Genomic DNA, 9,996 nt, shown 5'->3' with positions numbered 1-9,996 from the left:
CACGTGTCACTTTTTTTTCCAAAAAAAAAATTAATTTAATCGTAAAACTTTTAAAGGCAATAACTTTTGACTTGAGTATTCAAATCAAGTAATTCTTTTTTTGATTCCACATAACTTTTTGAGATCTACGCAATTACATCTCATTTGATATATTTTTTTCTCACCAACATAATTTAAATTTAAATCAGGTAATCCTTCTTCCTTAGATATTTAGAATATTTATTTAATTAGTTCCTTTATTAATACAGATTTTTCAAATTGATTTTTCAGTTTAAATCACAAATCAAATATTTATTTTGTTTTCCTTATTAATAAAAATTGTTACTTTTAATTTAAATCACAAACCAAATTTTTTTATAATAACTTTTTTTTAAATTTAAATCACACATCAAATCTTGATTTATTTTTTGTATTAAATCACAAACGCAGAACTGAGAGGCTTCTGAGTTTAAAAATATGACACGTGTCAACACGTGTCAAAACTTAACACATCACCAATCACGTCTAAATTGGATTTCAATCGAGAGGCAATCACGCCTAATTTAGGTAATTTTATTTTTGAAAAACATTCATAAGCCATCATTAATTTCAGACCACGAATAATAACTTAGAAGCTTATAGCCTATGTAGCACCAATACGACACGCGACACGTGACACGACACGACACGACACAACACTCCGACACATCAATCCTAAAAAAATATGGATTTCGACACGTTGGGACACGTTTTAATATTAAATAATATGTTTAATTTATATAGTGTATATTTCATTTAATATTTCATAACTTAACAAAAAAATGAAACTAAATTAATAGTACCCATCAACACGTTATAAAGATGGAAGCTTTAATAAAAAAAATAAGAACTGGGATGAGAGAGATATAATATCAGATAGAGAGATCAAATCACATTAGTGAGAGAGATCAGAGACAAGGAGATACAACAAAAGCGTGATAGGAATTGACGACAATGATGCTGAGATGATCTCTTATCTACTTAAGGGGGGAAAAGACAAAAAAATAAAATTGATATGATCAAGTGGAAGCTTTATTAATATATTTTAATTTTTTTTAAAAAAATTACGAAAATGCCATTTGATCGTGTCGGACACGGTCAAATTCGCGTGTCGAAATGGTCAACGTGTCGAAAAAAGTTGACCGCGTGTCCGACACCGTGTCGGAGGGTGTCGCCGTGTCGGACACGACTCTCCCTATTTTTTACAAGTGTCCGTGCTTCCTTGCTTATAGCATTAATCATTAATTTTAAAAATAATATCCTTCTTCCTTAGAAATTTTGAATATTTATTTAATTATTTCCTTTATTTCTACATATTTTTCAAATTGATTTTTTAGTTTAAATCACAAATCAAATCTTTATTTTGTTTTCCTTGTTAATTATAATTTTTATTTTTATTTTGAATTTAAATCACAAACCAAATTTTTGTTATAATAAAAAAAATTATTATAAAAAAAATTTAAATCACAAATCAAAATTTCATTCATTTTTTTTATATGAAATCACAAATCCAGAACTGAGAGGCTTCTGGGTTTAACCGCTCTTATAATACCATTATTGCAAATTAAAATTGTGTTTGTGAGAAATAAAATATGTCAAATAAGATGTCATTGCGTAGATCTCGAAAAGTTATGTGGAATCAAGAAAAGAATTACCTTATTTGGATACTCGAGTCAAAAGTTATGACCTTTAGAAGTTTTATGATTAAATTAATTTTTTTTTTGGAAAAAAAAGTGACACGTGTCAACACCTCATGAGAGACGCCCCATTTGGGCGTCTTCCCCTTAGGGTGAGACGCCTCAATGGGGCATCACATGTGACACCCAAAAAAGGCGTCACAGTGTGCAATAGAGCCATAATTTTTTCTAAAGCTGCAATAAATGCGTAATTAAAATTAAAATAATGCTTTTTAATTAAATAATTATGCATTTATTGCAGTTTAAGGAAAAATTATGGATCTATTGCATACTGTGAGTCTGTGATGCCTCTTTTGGGCGTCACATGTGACGCCCCATTGAGGCGTCACACCCTAAGGGGACGACGCCCAAATGAGGCGTCTCTCATGAGGTGTTGACAAGTGTCACTTTTTTTTTTCCAAAAAAAAAATTAATTTAATCGTAAAACTTTTAAATGCCATAACTTTTGACTTTAGTATTCAAAATCAGGTAATTCTTTTTTTGATTCCACATAACTTTTGAGATCTACGCAATGACATCTCATTTGATATATTTTATCTCTCACCAACATAATTTAAATTTAAATCAGGTAATCTTTCTTCCTTAGATATTTAGAATATTTATTTAATTAGTTTCTTTATTAATACAGATTTTTCAAATTGATTTTTGAGTTTAAATCACAAATCAAATCTTTATTTTGTTTTCCTTATTAATAATAATTGTTACTTTTAATTTAAATCGCAAACCAAATTTTTTTATAATAAAAAAATTTAATTTTTTAATTTAAATCACACATCAAATCTTGATTTATTTTTTGTATTAAATCACAAACAAAGAACTCAGAGGCTTCTGAGTTTAAAAATATGACACGTGTCAACACGCGTCAAACCTAACACATCACCAATCATGTCTAAATTAGGTTTCAATCAAGAGGCAATCACGCCTAATTTAGGTAATTTTATTTTTGAAAAACATTCATAAGCCATCATTAATTTCAGACCACGAATAATAACCCAGAAGCTTATAGCCTATGTAGCACCGATACGACACGCGACACGTGACACGACACGATACGACACTCTGACACGTCAATCCTAAAAAATTATGGATTTGGACACGTTGGGACACGTTTTAATATTAAATAATATGTTTAATTTATATAGTGTATATTTCATTTAATATTTGATAATTTAACAAAAAAATGAAACTAAATTAATAATACCCATCAACACGTTATAAAGATGGAAGCTTTAATAAAAAAAATAAGAACTGGGATGAGATATATAATATCAGATAGAGAGATCAAATCATATTAGAGAGAGATCAGAGACAAGGACATACAACAAAGCGTGATAGGAATTGACAACAATGATGCTGAGATGATCTCTTATCTACTTAAGGGGGGAAAAGAAAAAAAAATAAAATTGATATGATTAGGTGGAAGCTTTATTAATATATTTTAATTTTTTTTTTAAAAATTAAAAAAAAATTACGAAAATGTCATTTGATCGTGTCGGATGTTAGTACTTGGATGTCCTAGAGACAATCTTATGATTAAAATAAGGACACAGATGTAGACCTTTTTAATATTGTCGCAAATAAATAAAAGCACTCTTTATCTTGTTTCATAATTCTGTCTCGATATTAATGTTAATATATTATGAATAACTTGATAAACCCCGTGGAATAAAATAGGTATCTCTTGAGTATCTGTGATGAGATCACAATCATGAGGATTCAAGAATACCAGATGTTTATTCCTAATTTTATGTTCCTAGTCTAGAGATACTGAGAATGGGGTCAGTAATCTCGGGTAAGACTAGCACGACTTATCTACTTGTATATGGATACAAGGTATAGACCTCATGTGCTACAGATATGGAGATGTCTTAGCTAAAGTCGTGGGTGGACCTATAAGGGTTTAGCTCGCACTGAACAGACCCACAAAGAGAATCTATGAGGAACTCTCACAGAGAGTATCATTAGAGTAGTCTCTTTATATTTGGGTATGTCTTTCCTAAGACCAGAAGTTATTACCTAGACTGTGTTCTAGAAGGCATGCTTTGATTGTGCACCTCGTCTGCCTGAAACATGGAGACTCATAGGTATACTGTTGGGCTTGTCCTAAAAGAACACAGGGCTAGGGTGATAAGCTGAAGGAATTCGTCAAATCTCTGTGAGAGATTAGGTTATCTGTAAACTGGAGAAATCGGGATGACATTTACAGGGACTCGGGAATCTATGCATAGTAAAAGAGATCATGAGATGATCTGCCTTTAGAGTCAGTAAATTGAAGATTCCCTATTTCGAATAAAGCTTACCCTATACCGCAGGGGTTGATACGCTTCCTTACCTTAGGTTTTATGGGAAGGTAACCGAGACGAAAGGAAATATATACGGCAACCAAATATGTGCAATAGGATGATCAAGTCACTAATCTAACTAGTTTTGGGGCAACAAAGCATTGCTAGTGCTCTGTGTTGTCATTAGATGGGTTGTGGGCTTATTGGGCCCAAGCCCATTTATGTCAGTGGCTATGTTGGACCTAATGGGTCACACACTAACACCTAATTGTCTATATGCTCTAGCATTAATGGTATTGGGCCTAACAATTGTTATTAGCCCAAGAAGTAGTTTGGAACTCCACAGATAGGGTGGAGGGCGCATGGATCTAAGTAATGGGCTTGGATAGTCCAAGACATTTCTAATTAATTTAATTAGTTAAATTAATTATCAAATGTTTAAATTTTGAATTTTGAATTTGAAATTTGAATTTTGAATTTTGAAATTTGAATTTTGAATTTTGAATTTGAAATTTAATTTTGAATTTGAATTTTGAATTTTGAATTTTGAATTTTGAATTTGAATTTTGAATTTTGAAATTTGAATTTGAATTTAGAATTTGAATTTGAATTTGAATTTAAAATTTAAGTGTTTGAAAGTTTGAATTCAAATGTTTGAAATTCGAATTTGAATTGGCTATGAAAAATTGTTTAATAACAAAAGGATAAGATGAGATTTTGTTGGAACATATCAAGAGGAAATCTTTTGGACATAATCTAAGAAGATTTGGGGTGCTGATTTGGCTGTTGGTTAGTCATCAGAATCAGCTCCAGAAGATACGATCTGTTGGGAGAATATTTGAGTGATTTAATTCAAGTTTGAATGCAACTACTCAAATGTATCTGGTCATTATTTAGGCTATATGGGGCGCACCATATAACTGATTATATGATGATTTATGATCAGATATTTGATTAGGTTTTGAACCTAATATATCATAAAGATATGATAGGATGTTGTTGGCAAGATTTGATGAGATTTGATTTGCAACAAATCCTATTCTCTCTCTTTGATGTAGCGCCCTTTTGGAAGGGATTTTTATTGATTAAAAATCTGATTTGTTTTTAACAAATAGGCTCCTCTTGTGCGCCTCTATATATATGTTCCTTCTAGGGTTTTTAGAAAACCAACCAAACCATTCTCTTCTCCTCTCCTGCGCCACTTTTGTGAAGTTTTCACATTGAAAGCTTCACTCTTTCAAACACTTTTACCTAGCCTTTCTCTTCACACAGTGTGTGCTTAGAAAGCCTCATTGTAGTGATCACTTGGCGGTTTCACAAGAAGGAGTTCTTGCACCTAGACGCAGTGGGTGGTGTGGATCAACGTTAGAGGGTCTGAACCCTTCAGACCTACCTTGATCATCACGAGTTTTCACGAACAAGGTAACATCATGCTTTCCTAAAGCATGATCTTGAATGCATGTGTGTTCCGCAATGAAAATGTTTTGTTTTTCCCTCCAGCATGCATCGGCCTTCAAGGCCAATTTCCAACTTTCATCGGACACGGTCAAATTCGCGTGTCGGAATGGTCAACGTGTCAGAAATAGTTGACGGCTTGTCCGACACCGTGTCGGAGCGTGTCGGACACGACTCTCCCTGTTTTTTTACAAGTGTATGTGCTTCCTTACTTATAGCATTAATCATTAATTTTAAAAATAATATCCTTCTTCCTTAGAAATTTAGAATATTTATTTAATTATTTCCTTTATTTCTACATATTTTTCAAATTGATTTTTTAGTTTAAATCACAAATCAAATCTTTATTTGTTTTCCTTATTAATAATAATTTTTATTTTTATTTTGAATTTAAATCAAATACTAAATTTTTGTTATAATAAAAAAAATTATTATAAAAAAATTTAAATCACAAATCAAAATTTCATTTATTTTTTTATATTAAATCACAAATCCAGAACTCAGAGGCTTCTGGGTTTAACCGCTCTTATAATACCATTATTGCAAATTAAAATTGTGTTTGTGAGAAATAAAATATGTCAAATGAGATGTCATTGCGTAGATCTCGAAAAGTTATGTGGAATCAAGACAAGAATTACCTGATTTGAATACTCGAGTCAAAAGTTATGACATTTAGAAGTTTTATGATTAAATCAATTTTTTTTTTGGAAAAAAAAAAAGTGACACGTGTTAACACCTCATGAGAGACGCCCAATTTGGGCGTCTTCCCCTTAGGGTGAGACGCCTCAATGGGGCATCACATGTGACGCCCAAAAAAGGCATCACAGACTCACAGTGTGTAATAGATCCGTAATTTTTCCCTAAACTGCAATAAATGCGTAATTATTTAATTAAAAAACATTAAATAACTTTAATTTTAATTGCAATAAATGACTCACAGTATGTCATTATTTTAATTTAAATTACGCATTTATTGCAGTTTTAGAAAAAATTATGGATCTATTGCACACTGTGACGCCTCTTTTGGGCGTCACATGTGATGCCGCATTGAGGCATCTCACCCTAAGGGGAAGACGCCCAAATGAGGCCTCTCTCATGAGGTGTTGACACGTATCACTTTTTTTTCCAAAAAAAAATTAATTTAATCATAAAACTTCTAAAGGTTATAACTTTTGACTCGAGTATCCAAATCAGGTAATTCTTTTTTTGATTCCACATAACTTTTTGAGATCTACGCAATGACATCTCATTTGATATATTTTTTTTCTCACCAACATAATTTAAATTTAAATCAGGTAATCCTTCTTCATTAGATATTTAGAATATTTATTTAATTATTTCCTTTATTAATACAGATTTTTCAAATTGATTTTTGAGTTTAAATAAAAATCAAATCTTTATTTTTTTTCCTTATTAATAATAATTGTTACTTTTAATTTAAATCACAAACCAAATTTTTTTATAATAAAAAATTTTATTTTTTTAATTTAAATCACACATCAAATCTTGATTTATTTTTTGTATTAAATCACAAACGCAGAACTCAGAGGCTTCTGAGTTTAAAAATATGACACGTGTCAACACGTGTCAAAACCTAACACATCACCAATCACGTCTAAATTGGGTTTCAATCAAGAGGCAATCACGCCTAATTTTGGTAATTTTATTTTTGAAAAACATTCATAAGCCATCATTAATTTCAGCCCACAAATAAAACCCAGAAGCTTATAGCCTATGTAGCACCGATACGACACGCGACACGTGACACGACACCACATGACACTCCGACACGTCAATCCTAAAAAATTATGGATTTCGACACGTTGGGACATCTTTTAATATTAAATAATATGTTTAATTTATATAGTGTATATTTCATATAATATTTGATAATTTAACAAAAAAATGAAACTAAATTAATAATACCCATCAACACGTTATAAAGATGGAAGCTTTAATAAAAAAAAATAAGAACTGGGATGAGAGAGATATAATATCAGATAGAGAGATCAAATCATATTAGAGAGAGATCAGAGACAAGGAGATACAACAAAAGCGTGATAGGAATTGACAACAATGATGCTGAGATGATCTCTTTTCTACTTAAGGGTGAAAAAGAAAAAGAAATAAAATTGATATGATCAGGTGGAAGCTTTATTAATATATTTTAATTTTTTTTTTAAATTCAAAAAAAATTAATAAAAATTACGAAAATGCCATTTTGCCGTGTCGGACACGGTCAAATTCGCGTGTCGGAATGGTCAACGTGTCAGAAAAAGTTCACCGTGTGTCCGACACCGTGTCGGAGCGTGTCGCCGTGTCGTAGCTTCCTTGCTTATAGCATTAATCATTAATTTTAAAAATAATATCCTTGTTCCTTCGAAATTTAGAATATTTATTTAATTATTTCCTTTATTTCTACAGATTTTTCAAATTGATTTTTTAGTTTAAATCACAAATCAAATCTTTATTTTGTTTTCCTTATTAATAATAATTTTTATTTTTATTTTGTATTTAAATCACAAACCAAATTTTTGTTATAATAAAAAAAATTATTATAAAAAAAATTTAAATCACAAATCAAAACTTTATTTATTTTTTTATATTAGATTACAAATCCAGAACTCAGAGGCTTCTGGGTTTAACCGCTCTTATAATATCATTCTTGCAAATTAAAATTATGTTTGTGATAAATAAAATATGTCAAATGAGATGTTATTGCATAGATCTCGAAAAGTTATGTGGAATCAAAAAAAGAATTACCTGATTTGGATACTCGAGTCAAAAGTTATGACCTTTAGAAGTTTTATGATTAAATTAATTTTTTTTTTGGAAAAAAAGTGACACGTGTCAACACCTCATGAGAGACGCCCCATTTGGACGTCTTCCCCTTAAGGTGAGATGCCTCAATGTGGCATCACATGTGACGCCCAAAAGAGGTGTCACAGTGTGCTATAGATCCATAATTTTTTCTAAAACTGCAATAAATGCATAATTATTTAATTAAAAAACATCATTTTAATTTTTTTGCCCATTTAGTACTAGTAAATTACAGGAAAATTTTGTTTTTTTCCCTTTCTTTCAGAAATTTTGTTTTCTTTCTTCAACCTCATTTAATAATAGCAAAAAGAGATATACCTAATTGTTATTAGATCCCGTTCACATGTGACAATTACAAAATTTAAAGTTGTTTTTAAAAACTCTCTATATTGAAATTAAGAAAAGGATTCATTAGCCTAAAAAAGCAAGAAAGAAGGCAAATGCAAATCAGTACTTTGATTCCTCCTCACCTCGAAATCAGTCTTAATTATCCCATCATTCTGAATTATAATCTCATTTAATAGTAGCAAATTAGAGGAATAATTTTCGTTTTTTTTCCCTTTCATTCGAAAACTTTTATTTTTGTTTCTTCCTCATTAAATAGTAGCAAAGAGTGAATTTAAGGAGAAAAAACTAGCCGATACATTTCAAAATATATAGCACAAAATCTCCCTATAAATTAAGAACCAATTCTGACAGAATCATCCTGTGCCAAGAAATATTTGAAGAGATTCTCAAGAATCTGACAATGAAAAAATCAACTAGATGTGCTGGCTGCAAATATTTGAGGAGAAGATGTCCCCCAGATTGTGTTCTAAAGCCATATTTTCCCTCAACCAATCCTCAGAGATTCTCATTTGCTCATAAAGTCTATGGTGCCAGCAATATTACCAGAATTCTAACGGTAAGGATCATAACAAAAATGATTCTTTTACGTGATTTCCACTTATTAGGCACTAGTATTAGCATATAGAAAGTCATTTTTAGTCACAAATAGAGTAAGTCTAATAACTTATACTTTTGATTATACATTGCCATTAAGGGTAGATACATATATTTTGGACAATATAGCCATTAAGAGTATTTTCTTTGTTACTTCTAACCCAGAGACTTCAGGAGCATTTACGAGCCAAGGCTGCGGATAGCATGTGTTATGAAGCGAATATACGTGTTAAGGATCCTGTTTATGGGTGCGTTGGAGAAATCAATCGATTGCAACAACAGATAATTCAAGGTCAAAATGAGATAAAAAGGATCAAGGATGAAATGGCATTTCAAAATGCACTGAGACAACAACCGCTGCAGTATCAGCAGCAAATGGTTCAGGCTAATGTTAAAGATGAAGCATTTTCATATGCAAGTTCAATTGAACAGCAACTCAACCTCAGCATATCTCAGCAGCCTTTTGATGCGTCCACTTTTGCTTGTTTTCCATGAGTCTTTTAAGTATTGATTTATATTTTTCTATTTTCTTTGTCAGCTTGAGAGAATAAAAGTATTGAGAGAATGAGTGTAGATCAAAGTAGTCTTTTTTAAATTTGAAGCGCAAGTATATGAAATTCGAGTTTCTCTTAATAAAACTTTTTACTAGTTCGTTGTTCAACAGTGTAGAACAGAAGTTATTTTGACTGAGTTGAGTGAGCAATCAGAGAAATTTTGCCACCAATCCTCTGCCCTCATTGTGATATGTGATTATGTTCCAATAATCAAAAATCAATCGATTG

At 31.0% G+C, this 9,996-nt stretch overlaps 1 protein-coding gene across 1 annotated transcript; it reads left to right on the top strand.

The window, feature by feature from the left end:
- Positions 1-9,020: 9,020 nt before the first annotated feature.
- Positions 9,021-9,709, top strand: LOC133315463 (LOB domain-containing protein 24-like). The gene is made up of 2 exons (XM_061517088.1): positions 9,021-9,176; positions 9,380-9,709. Exons 1-2 carry the CDS (start codon positions 9,021-9,023, stop codon positions 9,707-9,709), a joined length of 486 nt encoding a protein of 161 aa, XP_061373072.1.
- The last annotated feature ends 287 nt before the right edge of the window (positions 9,710-9,996 follow it).

The sequence above is a fragment of the Gastrolobium bilobum genome, unplaced genomic scaffold, assembly GCF_033153095.1.
Source record: "Gastrolobium bilobum isolate Gb01-03AN ecotype WA unplaced genomic scaffold, APGP_CSIRO_Gbil_v1 utg2803, whole genome shotgun sequence".
NCBI classification, from domain to species: domain Eukaryota; kingdom Viridiplantae; phylum Streptophyta; class Magnoliopsida; order Fabales; family Fabaceae; genus Gastrolobium; species Gastrolobium bilobum.
This window is presented reverse-complemented; position numbering and strand designations above follow the sequence as displayed.